We start from the raw sequence: 22,640 nt of genomic DNA, 5'->3' as shown, positions 1-22,640 counted from the left end.
GGCAAAGATCAGATGAATGTAAAGCAAAGCATTTAACAAAGAGAATGTGGCTACAGTAGGCAATTTCAGTTGCCTTGCCTAAAGGATTTAGCCTCTTTCTGTCTTACATATTATAAACCATAATCAGGATTGAAAGCTTTTATCCCATAATGCATATCTTGTTTGAACTGTATCAAAAATTGCAAATTTGCTTTGGAGTTAACCATATGGCATGCCTTCAGTTATCAAACACAATCTGACCATCCTGATTTAGGTTTTTTCTGTAGACAAATTACTCCAGGTGCATGCCAGGATGGTTCCTACTACAAGGCCACAGTTGACTATTTGTCCATTCCTTGTCACACTAGACCTATACATCTAGACAAGAAGAGGGAGTTTTATGGTCTGGGGAATGTATTTGTGGAATTCCCTGCGTCACCTCTTCAGTCTGTTAGGCACAATGGATCAACACAAATATTCATCTGTCCTTGGGGACCATGTCCACCCTTACATGCATTCATTTTTCCTCTGCATGATGGTGTCTACCAGCAAGACAATGCAACATGTCACACAGCTTTCAGTGTACATGTGCAGTTCAAAGAGTACCAAGATGAATTTATCATACTCCCCTGGCCAATCAGGAATCTGTGGGACCACCTTAATCAGGCTCCTCGCACCACGGATCCTCAACCGAGAAACATAGCACGGCTGGCTATGGCAGTAGAGTCAGCATAGCTCCACATCACTGTTGGTACATTCCAGAGCCTCACTGACTCTCTTCCTACATGTATTGCCGTGGTCCACACTGCAAAATTTGGTTATTCACACTTCTGACGGGTGGTCAAATTATTGTCACTGGACAGTGTATATATAGATCCTGATTTTTCCAGCATGTAGACAGCTAATAGTGTTCTACGGCTAGTTGGTTTTAAGAATGAGATAATAAAAGCAGCTGAGGGTAGTGGATATTGCCATTCAAGTAGTGGTAGCATCACATGGATATTTCCAGTCAGTAAGATTCCTTGACCAAGGAGGCGGGTTCATTATATTTATTAATTCACAATTAATCATGGAGAAACTAAACTATTTTGTGTGTTCAAAAACACTTGATGTTATGTATCCCATATATGATGTGATTTTTAAAAAAAATGATTTAAAAACGATAATTATAAAATTATGAAATTTTGATGTTTTGCTTTGTTTCTCGTAGTTTGTTTTAACAGAAAACCTGTGAATGGCAATAGCATGAATTTAGAGACTTTTTCAGACATTTACCCATCAGAACCAAGATGGCAGGGCATTTAAAAGAATATACACATTGTTTCCTTATACTATCATGAATTTATGGATTTCACACTCTTTGCCTGTTGACATTGACCTGAGGCAAGAGATTACTATTGCTGCAAGATTCTAGCATTTCTCACTGGAAGTCTTTTCACCCTAGTATTTGCAACATATAAGCAAAAGGGAAATAACACAAAGAAAGAAGACACACTTCTTGTCACAGAACCTGACAGGATGTGGAGCAGGCATTCTTCATACCTGAATATGGTATTTGTCATCTTAAATCAGAAATATACAATACATATGATGCAGCATACTATCATTAGCATGGGCTGTGGGGTACGTTCCGTAGTGTCAAAAAATATGAAACTGTTGCGAAGTGCAGGAAGTTCAAGCTGTTTGACCAAGACTGTCATGGGCTCCATCATTTCAAAAGTGATGATGGCGGGATACCCCCTATGCAGCCATGACCATGTGTGATCATGGATACATATCATAGGCTCAATGTGTATTTAATCTCAAGATATCCTTTTTTACTTGAAACACTTTTGAACTTTGAAGCCATCTTGCATCACAAAAATGAATGGGAACACAATAAAATTTACCATTTCAAACTTTGAGGCATGATCACTATTGAGTTTTTCAATAGGTAATTATATTATAGGTCAATATGTAGTATTACAAAAATAGGAAAGTATGGGTGTTTCAAGTTATACCTTAGTTGGAGGTTTTTTGAAACACTTCTAACATCAAATCGCATAGTAAAAATGCCAGATGTAAGAAGCAATGCTCTAGAAACGTTTTTTTAAAAAGCTGTAAAAATACCTTAGCTGTACAATTATTAATTACTGTACTAGAATGTTTGAGGAATCTAAGAATGTAACGATTGGGCAGTTTAGTAATTCTGTTACATGTGGTGGCAGCTATGGCGCTTTAGATACAAACGTCTTTGAACCTTCACTGTACTTTTGGGACACCACAATAAAATCATTCACATTTGGATTGTTAATTCTGAAAAACTACATTTTCTGATATTTCTTCCTCAGTGATCTTTACATTCCTCTCTAGATAATTACTATACTGCAGTCATCAACTCAGCAGCGATCATCGTCATCATTAATGGTCTCAATTGTTTTCTTTCTGAATTATGCCACTTTCAATATAGAACTATTATTTAAAAAAAGAAAAGAAATGAAAGAAGCCTGGTCACATACAAAGAATTATTACCGTGATACCGAGCAACAAGATAGGCTATGCTTATTTTTTTTATGAATGTACCATGGATTTCAAAAGTTGGGTTGTACAAAGAAAGTTTTAAATGGGAATTTTCAATTTCTGAATTATTAAATACAATGAACCCGCCTCCGTGGCCGAGGACGCTAGTAGAGTTCAAATATCCGTAACACGCTATTGCCACTCTCGAGTGACAATATCCATTGCCGTATTGAAGAAGTAGCGTTTTTCGCCCGCGTAATACAATGAAGGGGGGGGGGGGGGGGGGGGGGGGAGGGGTACTTTACGCTCACCTTTTGAAAATACTGAACTCTATATAGTCATGTACATTTTAATATTTTGAAAAAAAAAGTTTATTGTTTTTGACGAAGTCAACTATCAGATTCAATAATTTTTTTTTAAATTTTTTCTTTAAACTTACCGCAAAATTTAAGTCTTTGTGCAGCTGTGACTTTACACAACGAATGTCATGTTCAAAATTATTTTCAGGTTCTGGACCCTGCTTACACATCAATATCTTTTTGGAAACTATGTTGTGAGTAAAAGTCAACAACAATTAACGAAATTTGTATTTTTTTTGTGATGGTCATAAAGTAACTCTCCTCCCCCCCCCCCCCACCCTCGTTGTACACGTTATTGAAATTGCAATGGTTCTGCTACGTGTGTACTAAAAGAAATGGTATCTCAAGGCTCTGGAGACTATTTACACATCAGGGCCTCTTCAATAGGTATATTATTCCTATCAGTCAAAACGTGTAACCAATTTTGTTGTTTTTAATTTATAATAGTAGGCATAAAGTATACACCCCCCCCCCCACCCCCCCCCCCCCCCCCCACCCCCCCGGTCTGGTCCACTGGTAAGTAGTTCTTTTTCTCCTAAGATACACATTCAAAGTAATGCAGAAGTAACTGCCGTAACTGTCAGTTTGTGTAGATTAGTACTAATCGTAACTTTCTGTTAATATACTTAACGGAAGCAGCCAGCACTCGCTGTAACGACTGGCTTGCGTCGTTCCACATGCGTGAAGGCTCTCCTTCATGGCAGAGTTGACGGAACACAACGTGTCAATGAATGGACGAATGAATGCCAGTACCGCTCCTATGAGCGGTCAAACAATACCACCTGCGCTGCAGAAGGACTTTACTATGAATTGTTGAATGTTGTGTATGGTTTCTTTGTTGAATGAGACATGAATCGAGTTTCCACCCATCCGGATTTTACCTGGATGTCTCTATTTTTAACCAATTGTCCTTGTTGGACAGCGAAATGTCTTGGATTTCATCGTACTTAGTGTGCCTTTAATCACCTGACACTATAGAATGTTTTCTTTCAGATGTATGAATACAAAAATCTTCGTGGATAATTTTTAACTTTATTTCTTAACTGGTTCGATACAATTGATTGAATCATATTTGTTTTTATTTTTTAACTTATCACCTGACCTCATAGGTTGTTCCTTTTGAGATATCCTAATATGTATACAATACCGTACCGGTATATTTTGTGAACATTTTTGAACTTTATTTCCTAATCGGTCTGACACAGTTGATTGAATCATACGTGGATTACATTTTAAATAATTAACTCAAAAAATTATATATGTACCTATATTAACAGTGCATAATGTTCAGTACAAAAAGATGTAGGCTATCTTGAATAAAATACAACCTTTAAATTAAGACAGTCATCTGTCTTCAAAAACATACAGACTGAACAACTTTTAGGACACTGTACAATAAATTTTGTGTATGTCTTGCCAAATTATATAAGAATAGTAATTTTAGAATAGATAGTGTCAGTATAAGATTCAAGGAACTCCCCCTCACAGACAAGGGTGTAAAATTCTAGTGACTAACTACTGAAGCAGTCGCAACAAACAGGATTTCACATTACACTAGGTGCAGAATGCTTATAGCTGGTTAAAACCAGAAATTTGTAGCCGAGAGATATTTGGGGGAAGTTTAAACGTACATCGAAAGAATACGCTAATAGTAAATGTAGGTGGTGTATTTCTCGCAGTAGGCTAGAAGTTCAAATCCACCAAGATAGAAATCGAAACTGCATGCGAGATTGTCCCCACAAGACCCACCTCCAGGTGTAACTGAAAACTTCAGAGAAAACCTAAGTTTACTAGTACGTAGTAGTAGTAGCTTTATTCATTCGTAGATCTCTTTTTTACAAGGATGCAGGACATGTCAAAGTATTTAGAAATTTAGACCAATTTATAATAAGCTAATTCGTATAAACATATATTTACAGACTTCTAGTTAGAGACAATCATTAGATTTACTCCTGGTATACAATACTTTTTTTTACAAATAACTTATTAAATAATGTAATGCCAAACCGTTCACTCATATCTGACATCAGTCACTGCACACACTATACACACATTGTTTCATAACACTTCACTCACTACACATACAAACACACACACACTGGTGATCTCTGGGCCATTTACGTTTAGTTCCCCGGTCATTCTGTTGTCAATTGAAGAGACTAATCATCCAACAGTTAACTGGGAAACCTACAGTTCTGTAAGTGTTGGCCATTATAAGACGCCCTGTGAAACTTTACTAAACGCTTCTCCGAAAACTGCCTAGAGCTGACAGTTCAAAAGCCTACTCATGATGGAAATATGTTGGGGTCTAATGACATGACCTATTTGAGGATGTCAACGCAGAAAATAGTATCAGTAGCATCAATGATTACCAAAATGCAAAGGGCAACCAAAAAATGTAGGACTTAGATAAAGAGGCAGTGGTATCGCATCTCAAAGAGGAACTCCAAACAATTAGCTCTGGAGGGGATATTGCATTGATCGCTCAGGATCAAAGCTTTGAGGAAGCTGAAGCAACACTCACGTCAATTATAACTCTCTCCGACTTCATCCTCAACAACCGTTGTGTCAACTTTCCACCATTGGAATACACAAGCAAACTGCAAACCTAGCATCACATTTAGAGATCAGACTCTCCAATGTTGCAATACTTCAAAATACCTAGGTGTGACCCTAGGCAGGTGTTTGACATAGAAAATCCATCTTAAGAATGTGGCAACTAAAATCGAAAGTCGGAACAAATACTCCAGAGGTTAACAGGCTTGGGGTGCCATTGCAACAGTCATATTATCAGCCTTAGCTCTTCATACACAGTCACAGAATACTGCTGCATCACCTGGCTAAACAGTGCTCACATTAAAGCAGTTGACAGACAGCTCTATCGAGCAATCCGCATCATAAGGTGTATTCGTCCCAGAAACACGCTACCGGTTATTATCAATATTTCACCACTATCCATAAGATAACAATCATTGATGAACATGTAGATAATAAAAAAAAGAAACAAAGCTACAAGTTCACTCAGAACAATGTCTAGAAAACCATCGTGACGTACAGCAATCAGCCCGCAGAATAGTCATTTCAACATGCAGAATGCCTGCAAAAATCAGTGGCAGAAACAAAGTTCCTTAACACAATCAACTGAAACTCCCTGGGAGCAACCAGCTGATTTTCATGCATCTCGACAACATTGGTGCATACTGAATCGGAATAAAAACTCGTCGACTGTCTGTATTTCAATTTTAGGGTTTTATTTCCGATACATACGGAAACAATAAGAACCGGAAATTAAATCTGAAGCCGAAGTACAGTCGAAGGGCTTGTATTCGTGAAACACAGGGCTACTATAAAGATTCATTTTCAGAGTTATACATTTTCAAAATGTTACATGTACAAATATAACTGATGCATGAATAAAACTACAAACTCACCGAATTTGCATTGTGCCCACCAGCTGGCGTTACGAGTGCAGTACCTTGACAAAATGGCGACAAGGCAAGAAATGAGTTTTTGCGTGTGTCGGAACATGTAAGACGTTTATCTCTTACAACAGTGTAGAAGGAATGATGGAAAAGAACAGCCATGTGAACAGAGCATTGAGCATTGGTGTCGACAATTTAGGGACACTAATTGTTTCTGTAAATAGAAAAATAGGCCTATCGTTCGACCAAGTGTGCCAGATGCAATCAGGGACATGGTGAGGGAACGTTCCGTACGCAATTTACATCTACATCTACATGACTACTCTGCAATTCACATTTAAGTGCTTGGCAGAGGGTTCATCGAACCACAATCATACTATCTCTCTACCATTCCACTCCCGAACAGCGCGCGGGAAAAACGAACATCTAAACCTTTCTGTTCGAGCTCTGATTTCTCTTATTTTATTTTGATGATCATTCCCTACCTATGTAGATTGGGCTCAACAAAATATTTTCGCATTCGGAAGAGAATCCAAAAAAAATCAACAGTTTGCGCAAGCCACGAAACTGGAATACTGCAGCAAAGCGTGTGGAAGATTTTGCAGGGTAGATTGCTCTTCAAACTGTACTATCATTAGTTCACGCAATAATTAAAAGATTTTGGCCGGCGCCTTCACTTTTGCATCACAATGTAAGAAGCCCTTGAGGATAAACATTTCGCCTTCAAGCTGGTATTCAGCAAAGAAGCAACCTTCCGTTTAAATGGAAAGGTTAATCAGCACAATGTAAGAGTGTGGGGTATTGGAAATCCTCATGCGCAGTGTCGCAGAGGAAGCTACATGGGCCATTTATCTTCTGTGAGAGGACTGTGACATATACCTCTGTGCGTATGTATGTTGCAGATGTGGTTGTTTCCACTGCTAATTCCGAGAATTTCATCTTGCGACAAGACGGGTCTCCCCCTCATTAGAGCCTCGATGTTGTCGTTACCTAAACGACGAGCTTCCGCATCGCTGGATTGGATGTAGTGGTGAAAATAATGTGGCTCTGTGCCCTTTTCCTGACAAAGGGAGTATACTGTCTTCGAGTTCTGCATAAAACTATTATGGATTCGTTATAAAATGAAGTACGAGCTACGTTCCTTGCATCTCTATCGTTATACTCCTACACTCCTTGCACGACATGTCCCACAAACATTCGCATTCTTTAAACTTCTTCAGAAACTCTGTCATCAAAGTTTCGTCTGCCTTGTAGTCTGTCATATTATCAATATTTGAAGAGCATTTATTTCCGTGTGCAGTGACAGAAGACAAATTTTTCTCGAGCGGTTGGCACGACAGCGCGATACAGGGCATAATTTGTTCATTGTTGGGTGATGTGTCGGTTGTCGGGTAACCATACGCAACCGACCGCCCAACACGGAAAATTGTTCTGTCGGTCGGCCAACAAGGCTGCACACGTATCATTTGTCGGTCGGTCGGCCGATAAATTGGTGTGAACGTAGGACTATTTAAGGATCTAAATATCGACCACGAAACTGTTTTGAAACATTTGTCAAAAGCTCGATTCCACATAATCTGATGAAGGTTTGAAAATCCATCAGCGAAAAATAAATGAAACAGAGCGAATTATCACAATTTCTGGAACAGTTGTTTACGAACGAAAAAATTTGGCTAAGCTGAAATGCGGTTGTTGAAGTAGCAGGAGCCGGCCGATGTGGCCGAGCGGTTCTAGGCGCTTCAGTCTGGAACCGCGCCACCGCTACGGTCGCAGGTTCGAATCCAGCCTCGGGCATGGCTGTGTGTGATGTCCTTAGGTTAGCTAGGTTTAAGTAGTTCTAAGTCTAGGGGATTGATGACCTCAGATGTTAAGTCCCATAGTGCTCCGAGCCGTTTGAACCATTTTTTTAAGTAGCAGGAAGTTATATTTTCTGGTTTCCGGAAGCTGTGATCAGGATTCAACTGACGCGCGCCGATCTGAATCCTGTATAATGGCAGGCTCAAAGTACAAAGAAGCATAACTGGGTGCAGTGGGTTTTCCTCTACCATTTAAAGTTATCTCCTTGCTCTATAGATTCGGTACAAAAATGTACAGTTTGATAGCGAAATACTTAAAAGACGCGGACATACAGATTTAAATTTCTTATTACAAGTACATTTGACTTAAGCAGTCTTATGGAGACAGTCTTGATCAGTAAAACGTACATTTTTTCTTTAAATTAAGAACTCATATTTGTACGAGACGAAGAGTTAAACTAAATACGGTAAGGAGAGGTAAAGAGGCCACTCTAGGGGTAACTGAAGTTTCACCAAACTGTAATTACTGATAGAGTCTTGACACTTACATACTACTAGGTATTACAATTTTTATAAGTAAAAAGATATATAACGAGTAGGACCTATACGCATTTTTCTAAAGCCATACGTAGTGACCACTTTACGCAAACTAACGCGGCAAAGAGGCAAGTACGGGCATACATATCTCTGAAAATCAACCCGCTTTCGGCAATGGTAACGCAATCGGCTTGGCGTCTTTCTTTAAGTGCAAACACTTTACTGTTCTTGGACTGAATCATCCACATTATAAAGTGATGAGTAGGATGAAATTGTTTTCCGTTCACTGTTTTAAGGACATAAAAAATTCTGTCTACTTTCACCTAGTTAAAAGCTTGCCCTCTAACCATCGAGGTTCGCGTCCCAAGATCAACATTATAGTGCTGTCTTTTCCTGTCATCTCAGATTCTTTGTTAAAACGACGAGGAACTTTGTTGCACTCTTCCAACTGGAATGCTAATCTGCATAGATCGCTCACTGTAACTCCATAAAATCGCCTTCTCATTTCAAAAATGTAATCAAGTGTTTATTGTTCTCGCTCTTTATTGAACACACTCCACAATCTTTTGATCACCTACTACAACTCTATTTTTTTCCTATAACCTTTCAGCATATTACGTGGAACATAAAACTGTTTTGCTGTTTCTCTACCGCCACAGTCGCATATTCTATGCGGCAGAATCATACGGTTGTTGCTCTGATTTCCGGACTTATTTTCTTTGCATCTTGATGCTCTAGTACTTGAAATAACACCATGCGGCTGCAGTGCACTTTTTCAATAGGATTTTTGTACTGGGACAAATATAACAAAGCAGAGGTGGTTTTAAATAACATTAATCAATTCAAATTCGTGACAAACAGATAGAATGACGGTTGATAGCTTCGTATATAAAAGGGTTTAGAAGTGAATATGAAGTATTATGTGCGATATATCGAAGTAGCTAACTCTTACTGAAGTAACCAGGTTAAAAATAAACGTTCGGGGGAAAATGGGTATCTTGGTCACTTTTCCCGACAAGAAGATTGGCCACGTTTTCCGATTGGGCGCCTTGTCGGCATAAGTAATTGACAGTTGAAACTGGCAAACCGAAAGAAATTAAATTTTTAAAAGCCAAAATGTGTTGTTCAGACACTGATATCTACGTTTAAGTGAGACACCAAGAATAATATAATTGATTTAACACAGATCAGACGACTGAAAATTAGGGAAGTTTTTACTAAAAAAAAAAAGTTTCCGAGCCAAACGCACGGTCAGCACTGACAGTGCATACTAGAACTAATTTGAAAACTTCTCGGCAATAATACTGGTGAGATTTCCCACTTGCCCTGAAATGGAAGAATTTTACGGTAAAAGTCGTACTAAACTACGTGCTAAACAATTTTCTTCTGTTCATATAGCTTACGGGAATGCAGTCAGGTAACATCCTCGGCAATCGCCGATATTTCGACAGGTGAACACCACGCCATTTTCGATACTCAGAAAGAAGTTCAATTTTCTCCTGACTGTTCTGACACTGACGCTTTCGGTCTCACTGTAAGTTATTCAGGTTTTTCCGCATTTAGCACGTAAAAGGAAGAAGTAAAAGCTGTCCTTACAGAGAAAAATGCAACAATTGCGAAATGATTCTCATCTATAATTTCATCGATATCACTATAAAGAAAACACGAAAATTTTGAGACAGCAAGTATGTTAATATTACTACAAACAGAAAGAACCTGAGAAAAATGTAATTCATTCACGAAAGAAATGGCTCACAAAACACTCATTCGACTGATTCGTGAGTATCGCTCGCAGAGGCAACAAGACAGGCTTTGTACGTCACGGAGAGTTACAATGTTAAAACTTTAACAACGAACAAACAGCCATAACTCTCTTGTATGTACAGCCCGTGAAATGACCATGTCGTAGAGATCAGAGTGTTTCCGGTTAATACAGAGGTTTACGGCTCTCAGCATAGTATCACTATGCGTGAAGTGTCAGTGTAACTCCCATTCATTTCGGTTTCTCCACAATCGAAAGACAAGGAAACTTACAGGTGTCAGAAAACATCAGGCGTGGGACGAAGGCAAACGCACGACAGATTAGTAGCGCGGGTTGCATACGCGGCAGACCATTCTGCCAATGTGAAGCAGCATGGGCTTCACTCCCGCTTTTCCTTTCACAATCACAAGGTGGACTGCTGGAAACACCGTGTAGTATTCGATCTACCAGGACTGTAGTATATACTTCGGAGACATTCTGGTCACAGAGGCCGTACCAAACAGAACGAGATAATTATAATTTATTGGGAAATTGAATTTTTGATCAAATTCCTTTATTGTATTTTTTCCAGCCTCAAGTCACACAAATGATATCATAGCTGGTTTCGTCGTATCACAAAGTAATCACCACATCATCTGAATAAGATACATACAGACACATAAGAAAGTATTTTTTTCCAAGTTCTGAACGCATCGTTCAGGTGGCTGACCATTAGCATTGCAACACTAGGGAGGACAGCAAAAACGAAATCGCACTTGTGAATCTTGAAATTTTCCCGGTTTACTAAATACTCTATGATGTTTTGGGAGTGCAAGCAGACGTCGTTTTCTTCCACACGTGGTTTTTCATATGTTCACCTATCAAGCATCACCACGTGAGCTGTCGTAACTTAATATTGATTAACCACTTCGCACAATTTAGCGTACTCTCGATGGCGGAAATGCGAAACGCAGTTGTCCCGGCGTGTTACCGCTTACCGGGGCCCAAGGCGTCCATAGTCATTTTTGCTGAAAGCAAATCGTGGAAGCTATGGGGTTACATGCGTTATCCAATAGACAGCCGCTGTCCCAATTAATAAGGCTTCCACCATCTGTATCTCTACTGATTCTTTAGTAATGGAATCGCAAAATGAATTATATGTTGCCAAAGTTACTATTATAAGAGGGTTGGAACTTTAATAGTGGCAACTATTTATTTACAGCTCGTACAAAATAGATACGTGTTTCAAAGTTTTACTGTCCTTCAAAGTAGTTACCAGCATTGTGTATAACCCGTTGCCAGCGATGTGGAAATCGTAGGATACTCTTAGCAGTGCCAGTTGTGTTGACAGTTCGAGCGGCGCGGTCTATTGCCCGACGAATTTGTAGCAGTTCTAAAACGAATGCCGTGAAGTGTTTCCTTCAGTTTAGAAATCGAGTTTAACTTACTAGGGCTTAAGCCATGGGAGTGCAGTAGGCGGTATAGCACTTAGCAGCCCCACCAGTGAAACAAATCAGTAACAGCTTGCACTGTACGTGTTTGAGCATTGTCCTGCAAAATGAAGGACAGGTCCTGCAGAAAGTGTCATCATTTCTGTCTCTAAGCTGGTCGTAGGTGGTGTTCCAAAAATGAACAGCTTAGAGAGAGAAGTGATGACTCTTTCTGCAGGACCTGACCATCTAATTTCACTGATGTCCAGCGAATATACACAGTCCAACACTTGAATGTGACCGCCTGCCAAACGCCTGAATTACCACCTTATGCAGCGCGGACCTGCAGGAAGAGAGTCTTTGAGGTTCTGGAAGGAACCGACAGGAATATGTAGCCATGCCAACTCCATAGCTACGCTTGGTTTCTCGGCTGGCGATCAACGGTTGACGATTTATCGCGCGAACAGCCCGACCGAGGTGGTCCTACAGATTCCCTATTGGGTTTCAATCCAGGGAGTTCGCTGGCCAGGACAGTACCCGTGGTGAGGAAAAATCGAACTGCATAGAGGGGTGGACATGGTCCCAAAGACAGATGCATGTTTGTGTTGATCCATAGTGCCTTCCAGGATGAGAGAGCACCCAGGGAATGCCCAGAAAACATTCCCCAGACCCCAGATCCTTCGGCCTGGACCCTTCCGACTATTGTTGCAGGGCCGTACACGCCAACGGCCATCGGTCTGATGGAGCATAAGGCGTGATTCTTGTGAAAAGGCCACCTGCGTCTATTCAGTGGATGTCCAACTGCGACATTAGCGTGGAAATTGCAACCTTCGTCGTCGATGAATAGCAGTCAGCATGGGTGCAGGAACCAGGCGACTGCTGCAGAGGCCAAAACGTAGCAACGTTTGCTGAACTTTCGTTGAGGAGTCACCGTTCGTAGCCTCTTGGTTCATCTCGGCAGCCAGCTGCTCAGCCTGCACGTCTATTCCCCTGTGCACATCCCCGCAGCCGTAGGTCAACCGTGTCATCTATGGCCTCGGAGCCAGTTTTTGATAGCAGCATTTTGCCATGCAAGGTGTACTTCAACCACTTTGGCACGTGCACAGTTTAGAAACTGCTAATGATCATGCCCTTTGGACGCCAGATAAATCGTTCCGTTTCTGCAACACGACAACGACTGTACTGTTTCCCACCTCCCCCAGACACGATTTATATACCCTCCATTGCTGGTACTGCCACCTGTCGTCTGTGAGTGATTATTGCATGTTGACATTGAGCATCGGCGGTGGTCACATTAATGCTAGTGGACCGTGTACAGTGTCCAGTAACGGCAGATTTTGTGAACCGTAAAAGACGAGGGCAGCGTTGATGTTCTGCAAAGTACATAAGGTCTGAACTATATAAGTCATACCGCAATACAAAATCAGCCTTCACAGACCCGAAAAGGTTTGTAGTCTTAGATCAGCGGTTCCCAACCTGGGGTTAATACCCCCTGAGAGGTAAAATGTAATTTTCTGAGGGGTAAAAACAATAGGGTTGATTTTTGATTCGGTCACGACACAAAATTATTTTTAAAAATCACTATTATCACTATTTCGTTAGACTGTAATACTGATTATGTAAGTAGCCAATAACTGTATTTTTTTTTTCAAGTACTAGTATTAATGTGTGACACAGCTTGAGAAATGGAAGTATGAAAAACGTCTTCCTCATTCAGCCCACCCACTACATACATGCTTTGTGCCTTTTATTTATGACCGTAAAATTGAGACATTCAGATCACGTATGCTTAGATATGTAACTAAAATACCTTGTCCTAGTTGTAGCTATTTCCCGCAGTAGACCATAAATTGTCTCATTATTCTCTTCGTAAAAATAAACGAACCACCGTATTATGTTCGAGCATAATGACTTTTCTGGAGACAAGAAATCTACTCTGTACGAATCAGCATGGGTTTCGAAAAAGACGATCGTGTGAAACCCAGCTCGCGCTATCCGTCCACGAGACTCAGAGGGCCATAGACACCGGTTCCCAGGTAGATGCCGTGTTTCTTGACTTACGCAAGGCGTTCGATACAGTTCCCCACAGTCGTTTAATGAACAAAGTAAGAGCATATGGAATATCAGACCAATTGTGTGATTGGATTGAAGAGTTCCTAGATAATAGAACGCAGCATGTCATTCTCAATGGAGAGAAGTCTTCCAAAGTAAGAGTGATTTCAGGTGTGCCACAGGGGAGCGTCGTAGGACCGTTGCTATTCACAATATACATAAGTGACCTTGTGGATGACATCGGAAGTTCACTGAGGCTTTTTGCGGATGATGCTGTGGTCTATCGAGAGGTTGTAACAATGGAAAATTGTACTGAAATGCAGGAGGATCTGCAGCGAATTGACGCATGATGCAGGGAATGGCAGTTGAATCTCAATGTAGACAAGTTTAATGTGCTGCGAATACACAGAAAGACAGATCCCTTATCATTTAGCTACAATATAGCAGGTCAGCAACTGGAAGCAGTTAATTCCATTAATTATCTGGGAGTACGCATTAGGAGTGGTTTAAAATGGAATGATCATATAAAGTTGATCGTCGGTAAAGCAGATGGCAGACTGAGATTCATTGGAAGAATCCTAAGGAAATGCAATCCGAAAACAAAGGAAGTAGGTTACAGTACGCTTGTTCGCCCACTTCTTGAATACCGCTCAGCAGTGTGGGATCCGTACCAGATAGGGTTCATAGAAGAGATAGAGAAGATCCAACGGAGAGCAGCGCGCTTCGTTACAGGATCATTTAGTAATCGCGAAAGCGTTACGGAGATGATAGATAAACTCCAGTGGAAGACTCTGCAGGAGAGACGCTCAGTAGCTCGGTACGGGCTTTTGTTGAAGTTTCGAGAACACACCTTCTCTGAGGAGTCAAGCAGTATATTGCTCCCTCCTACGTTTATCTCGCGAAGAGAACATGAGGATAAAATCAGAGAGATTGGAGCCCACACAGAGGCATACCGACAATCCTTCTTTCCACGAAAAATACGAGACTGGAATAGAAGGGAGAACCGATAGAGGTACTCAAGGTACCCTCCGCTTTCGGAGTATGGATGTAGATGTAGATAGCACAACACAAGTAGTGGCTACTAAGTTTGTCTTCACTGTATTAAAAAGAATAATAATAATAAAAGTGGTAGTGGTGAGGCACAAAACATGGAAACTTGATGTCTTCCAATTTCTGACAGTCCAGAAGTAAAGTGTCCAGCAATTAAGTGATTTACAAATAGTAGGCCTAAGCGTAGCGCACAGATTTTACTTTTGTTGATTTTAAATGAGAGCGCAGAGAGTGGATCAAGCAAGTGTCGCTAGGAAGAGGAGTGGTGCAGAGGAAGCACGTTTTGTAACAGGTGACTACCCTCAATGTGGATAGTTAGATTGCTTTCTTTACTGAGAAGAAGTTACAGGTAACACTGGTGATGCACTGAAAATTGCTTCATCATTCTTTAAAAAATGTTCCTAGAAATAAACAGCAACAATTGTCTCAATGAATCATTGATCTTTTTTATAAAACACTTATAAAAACGAAATATAATTTATCTTCTGTCATTTTAAAAATGAGAGTGTTAAAAGAAAATTCTTTTTCATTCTAAAATTAAGATAGGCGGTAACGTTGAAAATAGTGGGAGGAGTCGGGTGGGGGGGGGGGGTTACTAGCTAATATCTGGTTACACTCAGGGGTAATAGTCTCTGGAAGGTTGGGAAACACTGCCTTAGATGGTAGGTGGAAAAGCACTTTCACTTGACATTTTCGGAACGTATGGTCTTACTACATGTTGTTTAAAAGTAACAACACGGAGACCTCAAAGATAGGCCACAGTGTTCGGCTTAACACGTCAGAACTGTAATGCCTGCAATCCCAATTACTGTCTATGCGAACCAGAGCCGATCGACCGATGAAAACACATACCATCATGCCAGCGAAAGTGCCCATATGACGATGACGATTGCACCATGACATTTGTCCTCCTCGTTGCCCCCATATACGAGGGGCGTTTTAAAAGTCAGTGCAGAAATAAAAACTACTTACGTGTTTGGGATAAACCTTTTTTATTTTTCGACAGTCTCCTTTTAGACTTATACACTTCGTCCAACACTGTTCTAATTTGTCGATCCCTTCCGAATAATAGGAATTGTCCAAGTCTACAAAACAGCTATTAATTGCTGCAATCACCTCCTCGCTTGAATAAAATCTTTGTCCCACCAGCTATTTCTTCAAATTGGGGAGCAAATAGTTGTCCAAGGGAGCCAAGTCTGGAGAATAGGGGGGGATGCGAAACGAGTTGGAAACCTATTTCCATTAATTTTGCGACCACAACTGCTGAGGTGTGTGCTGGTACATTGGCGTGATGGAAAAGGACTTTTTGCGGTCCAATCGACGGCGTTTTTCTTGCAGCTCGGTTTTCAAATGGTCCAATAACGATGAATAATGTGCACCTGTAATAGTTTTACCCTTTTCCAGATAGTCGATGAGGATTATCAGTTGCGAATCCCAAAAGACAGTCTCCATCATAACCTTTCCGGCCGAAGGACTGGTCTTCGCCCTTTTTGTGCAGATTCTCCCTTGGTAACCCATTGTTTAGTTTGCTGTTTGGTCTCAGGAGTATAGTAATGTATCCATGTTTCATCCACAGTTACGAAACGACGCTTAAAGTCCTGCGGATTCTTCCTGAACAGCTGCAAACCATCCTTGCAACACTTCACACGATTCCATTTTTGGTCAAGCGTGAGCAATCGCGGAACCCATCTTGCGGATAGCTTTCTCATGTCCAAATGTTTATGCAAAATATTATGTACCCGTTCATTCGAGGTGCCCACAGCACTGGTAATCTCACGCACCTTAACTCTTCTGTCATCCATCACCATGTCATGGATTTTTATCAATGATTTCTGGAGTCTTAACCTCCACAGGGCGTCCAGAACGTTCAGCATCACTTGTGCCCACATGACCATTCCGGAAATTTTGAAACCACTTATAAACTGTTCTAATCGAAGGTGCAGAGTCACCGTAATGTTTATCAAGCTTCTCTTTGGTCTCCTAAGGTGTTTTGCCTTTCATAATGTAATATTTAATCGCCACAAGAAATCCTTCAGCGTCCATTTTTTGACAATCACTCGACTTGCTTAATTCACACGAATGCCAAACACAAAGAAATAGACCAATATGGCTGAAACTTGGTGTGCGTTCTTTCCAAAGATGCTAATAACTAAACATGACCTTGATATGCGCCGGTGGTGCCATCTCTCGGACTCTGCACGGACTTTTCAAACGTCCCTCGTACGATGTGGTCATCGTGATGCTCCACCCAGAACCGGAATTACTTTGAAAAGACACGTTGGTGCCATTCCTGTGTCCAGTGTTGCTATGTGCGCACATTGCCTGTGCACCTCTCCCTACTGACCGAGCGAGGTGGCACCGGAGTTAGCACAGTGGATTTGCATTCGGGAGGACGATGGTTCAAATCCCCGTCCAGTTCTTCGTGATTTCCCTAAATCGCTCCAGGCAAATGCTGGAATGGCTCCTTTGAAAATGGCACGGCTGACTTCCTTCCCAACCCTTTCGAAATCCATGCTTGTGATCCGTCTCTAAGGCCGTGTTATAGACGAGACCTTAAACTCTAGCCTTCCTTCCTTCCTTTCTCTCTGCTGCTGGGTCAAGGGAAGCCGTAACAATCTTGAGCTTGCAGACAGTCCACGGTGATCCAGAAATCGCCGCATGGTCCATACGGATACTCGTCTTGCTGTAAACAAGCCCATTTCCTGACTCAAGCAAGATACGTGAAGTAGCTGTACGCTTCTGCACAGCCAAAAGAACAGTCGCAGAGGCAGTTGAATCTTCCAAGGTGCTTAATAGGGTCTTCCTGACCCCATTTATTCCACATTCGCATTACAGTTGTAGGATCCTAACCAACGCAAGTAACAAATTGCGAAACGAGAAACTGCAGTCTCGATAGGTCATCTAGGTTTAGATTTCGTGTAGTTTCCCTAAATTGCTTAAGGGTAATGCCATCTCCCTCGTGAAGAGACACAGCGAATTTCCCTCCCTATCCGCACTAGTGATCTGTTTCTAATGGCCTTGTCGTCCAAGGGACTTTGCTTCCAATGTGGCTCCGAGCATCTAATGAATGACAGCAAAAACAACAATGATTATAATAATAATCTAAACAGAGTACCTGTTTATTTGTCCACATACAGGTGGAGTGACTGAAGAGCCTGAATTTTTCTCGTCTAGTTTGAGATGTTAGTTAGAGTTCATTTTTCACCATTGCGGATGCTAATACGGTGCCTATTCTGAACCTATCTAAATACATTCGCAAACACGTAAGGCACAATATTCAGAGTTGACAATACTGTTGTTGGAAGAATATAACATGCCTTCAACAACAAGGTCATGGTGTCGTCTTGAAGTTACCTGTTTCATTTACATCTGTGGAACGTGGCTTCTGCAAACCTCCACACCATAACTTTGGTCGATTATCTGCTGCCTGGCGTGCGAGGTGGAGAAGTGGTAGGGAATTTGACTTATACTTGGGAGGAGCTAGGGTCATTTCCGGTCCAGCGATCCAGATTTAGGTTTTCTGCTGTTGCCCTAAGTTAACTGAGACTTTAGTCACTTCAGAGCCATTCATCGGTTTGTATCTGTACATAATTTGGTGATTCGAAGAATAATTATTTTCATTTCTTCTGAAATGCTATAACAAAGTGTTTACCGACACCAATTACACGGATATTTGAGGCTCATCCCTGTGGTCTGATAACTGACTGCTTGTTACCACACGCCGTCCTAATTCCTTAACATGATGAACTCATGCATTACTTCCAGTCTCGAAGAGCATACTGACTTGTCTTGTTCAGCATACGCTTCATTAATCACTTTGGACTGGTATTAAAACGCTGTTTTCTATTCGAAACTGATAATTGGCAATTTTCTCCAAGAAGCTTGGCAGTGAGGGTGTGACGCCTGTGACAGTATGTGTTACTTGTGCTATATGGTTGCTTTTATGTAGTTGTCTCGACCACTCGATTTTTTTTTTTTTATCACGAATATATACCAAGAGGTCCAGTAATCTTTCAGAACCTTCCTACTGAGCAAACTGGATTCCGACAACGACGGAGCTGCATTGATCAAGTCTTATCTTTAACAACATTTATTGAAGCAGGATGCCAAATGAAGCAGAAAACATCAGTTGCTTTCGTTGATCTAAGTGCAGCATGTGACACGGTTTGGAGACATGGGCTTCATGTTAGCTGGAAGGAGATTTATATTAAGTACAGAAAAGGATACTAGCTGCCTAAAAGTATTGAATAATAGCTTACCACAGAGATCCGTCCTTGCACCTCTCTTGTTCAATTTATATATCTCTGATATTCCTCCAACACAGTCCAGAAAGTTTGGCTATGCAGATGACTGGACAATAGCTACCTAACACAAAACCTTTGAAACAACTGAAGAAATCCTAACTTCTGATCCAGACATCTTAAACCACTATTTCCGTAACTGGAAGTTACAACCAAACTCAAATAAAACAGAAGTTTCATGTTTTCATCTTTCCAATAGATTGCCACCCAGAGCCCTCGACATCTATTTTGAGGGAGACTAACTTCATCACAGTATGCATGCAAAATCCCTTTGGATCACTTTAGATGGGACACTTTCTTTTAAGGAGCACTTGGCACGAACCTATGCTTAACTCAGAACCAGAAACAACATTCTCCATAAATTCAGTGACTCCTGTGAGATCGTCAGCAGACGCTCCCCGGGTATCAGCTCTCGGATTGATATACTCAGCAGCAGATAACTGTGCGCATGTTTGGCTTAATAGCCCACATGTAAAAAAATATAGATGTACAACTTAACGAGGCCATGGACATTGTTGGTGGGTCAATACGATCTACTTATCTTGAGCCACATTCCATCTCCTGATATTAGACGGAAGAGCGCGCTACTGCGTGAATTCCAGAAGATTACTAGTAACACCGACCTTGCAATAATGGACGACGTATTCCCTGCGGAGTGAAAACGACTAAGATCAAGACATCCTGCCCTCATAACAGAGAGGATTGTCATGGAAATTGAATTCAATACCACTGATGAACATAAATAGTGCTGGCAACAAAACTTGTTAGATGTCATGTATAATTTTGGCATTTGAGTCAACTGTGAGCGAGCAGCGATGTTGTAAAGCTGTATCACAGAAGTTAAGTTATTATCTTTGGTGTGAGCGGTGGCGGTGGGTGAGATAATGTTAAGCTGTGTTGGAGTGAGGAAGCAATTGTAATGTTATGTTTCAATCGTAAAGTCTCAATTTATCAGTGTGTTTAATGAACACGATTATATCAAGATTGTAACGGAAACTGATTTGTGAAGGAGGAAGTTTGATGGAACTGTGTGTATAGCAGAAGTGGAATGTCAGAGGTACAAATTATAATGACGTTACTTTTTTTTCACTATTGCTGCGCCATCGGATTAACTTGGTTATTGTATTGAGAGTTGCTAGATTTTAAAGCTAGGAAAGTGTATTGTTTGGATGTTAAGACGTTCATTAAATTTAAAATCAGCCATGAGCACTTTTTCACAATATGCAAAAAAATTTGTGTTGTCATTTATGTCCATATTTCGTTTTTCACTTTCCTTTCTCTTACAATTTTTAATCGATCATGTTTTTTTTTTAAATAAGTATACTTCGATTTGCAACTGACAGAGACCTCACTGCAGCTTTAGCATAGCGGCGCGCAAGACAGAGCAGTACTGCAACGCGTTTTCCAGATTTCCGCAGACCAGAGGTAAGGGCTAAATATTTTGTTGGCTTTCTTTTATTCCGACAGGGCCAACTTATCTCATTCAGAGACAGTTTTTGTGATCAATTTTGCAAAACTAATTATTGCAGGTTTCATGTTGAAGTTCATTATGGTTCAAATGGCTCTGAGCACTATGCGACTTAACATTGAGGTCATCAGTCCCCTAGACCTTAGAGCTACTTACACCTAACTAATCTAAGGACATCACATACATCCACGCCCGAGGCAGGATTCGAACCTGCAACCGTAGCAGACACGCGGTTGCGGACTGAAGCGTCTAGAATCGCTCGGCCACCGCGGCCGGCGAAGTTCATTTTTCAGGCAGTTTATACTGTTCAAAATTCTTGCAGTCAGATTGATAACTTTTATAGTATGAAATACTTCGCTTTTCAATACGACAATTAACTGTTATTACAGTACAGCTTTGCCTTCTCATTACGGCAGTACAAGTTTCATTACGACAGTTCATTTATTACACCTCAGATCTTACAATCAGAAACAGTACTTCGACTCATATTTTTATTCATTTAGATAACTTTCAAACTGTTCTCCACAATGCCTGAAGCTGCCTGCATCCAGAAGGAACTATCAGGATTCGACCAGCCCGGCAATTTAGACAACTTTGAACCGCATCCGAACGGGTTATGGACGATGTGCAGACACTCTCTACAAGTGGGGAAAATCTTCATCACCATCGTGTGACTGTGGCGCGGAGCGACAGACAGTAGCTCATGTTGTATCGACATATCCCACGCATGCCTACAAGGGTTCTTTCGAAGATTTCTAAACAGCGACGAGTGATGTTTCAAAATACATAAATAGCTGTTGACATTTTTGTTATTTTATGCTGGAAAGATAGGCGTAAATGTTGACGCGTAGTAGTTCCGTAATCTTTGTATGTGTAGTGTCATACGATAAATAAATAAGGTGCGGTTTGTGCATACCTGTAGGAGACGGTTCCAGAGGCACGCGTGTCGACGTGCGAGTAGAGCGGCGCGATGACAGGGTAGTCGAGCGGGAACTGGATGCTGAAGAACAGTGGGATGTCCGTCAGGAACGACAGCAGCCCGTTGGCGTTCACCTGCGCACACACACACACTCCCTCTTATACAAATCCCCCACACCTTCTCGATATATACTGACGAAAAAAATCGCAGCACTAGAAAATAATTAACGCAGAGTAATGTCATTTCTAGAATACATTTGTCTAGGTAACTTATTTAAGTGATTAACATTGCAAGATCCCAGGTTAATGTAAGGGCAAGATAACCGAATGCAAATGTGAAATGCTGGTACTTTAATAAACGGTGTAACTGGCAGAATGTTGAATGCAAGCATGGAAACGTGCATGGATTGTGTTGTACACAGGCGCCGGATGTCAGTTTGTGGGATGGAATTCCATACCTGTTGCAGTCATTACAGGGACGGTTAATGCTGGTTGTGGGTGACGCTAGAGTTGTCGTCCGACAATATCCCGTATGTGATCGACTGGAGACAGATCTGGTGCTCGAGCAGGCCAAGGTGACATACCGACACTCTATAGAGCGTGTTGGGTTACAACAGCGGTATGTGGGCGAGCGTTATCCTGCTGGAAAACACTCCCGGAAGGCTATTCGAATCACCAGACTGACGTGCAAATTTGCAGTCAGGACGGTTTAATCTGGTTTTGGATGCCGCTGGAGTTGTTCGACGATATCCCAAACGTGCTCCACTGGAGACAGAGCTACATTAAATCAATTCGCAATTGCGAATAAGGACAACCATCAGCTGTAGAATGGAAAGACGAGAATGAAAATTTGTGCCGGGCCGGGATTCGAACCCGGATTTCCCGCTTATCACGAGCAATTGCTTTACCATTTTCATTGTCTTCATCCAATTCTACAGCTGATGGCTGTCCTTATTCGCTATTGCAAATTCATTTAATATACTTCATAAAGGACGTAGTCGGGGCAGTGCCTGTTCCTATGAACATGCATGCATACATTGCATCGTAATCAGAATAACACAGGCACTGCAATATCGTATGTATCCGTC

At 41.1% G+C, this 22,640-nt stretch overlaps 1 protein-coding gene across 2 annotated transcripts in view; it reads right to left on the bottom strand.

Moving 5' to 3' along the window:
- The window catches only part of LOC124619667 (nidogen), a 255,619-nt gene that overhangs the window by 128,494 nt on the left and 104,485 nt on the right, over positions 1-22,640 (bottom strand). For both annotated transcript variants that reach the window (XM_047146205.1, XM_047146206.1), the window contains exon 2: positions 21,551-21,687. In XM_047146205.1, the coding sequence (XP_047002161.1) occupies positions 21,551-21,687 (137 nt within the window). The remainder of the gene's footprint in view (positions 1-21,550; positions 21,688-22,640) is intronic.

Source organism: Schistocerca americana, chromosome 6 (genome assembly GCF_021461395.2).
Source record: "Schistocerca americana isolate TAMUIC-IGC-003095 chromosome 6, iqSchAmer2.1, whole genome shotgun sequence".
In the NCBI taxonomy this organism is placed as follows: Eukaryota; Metazoa; Arthropoda; class Insecta; order Orthoptera; family Acrididae; genus Schistocerca; species Schistocerca americana.
The sequence above is the reverse complement of the archived record's forward strand: the minus strand, read 5'-3'. Positions and strand labels throughout refer to the sequence as shown.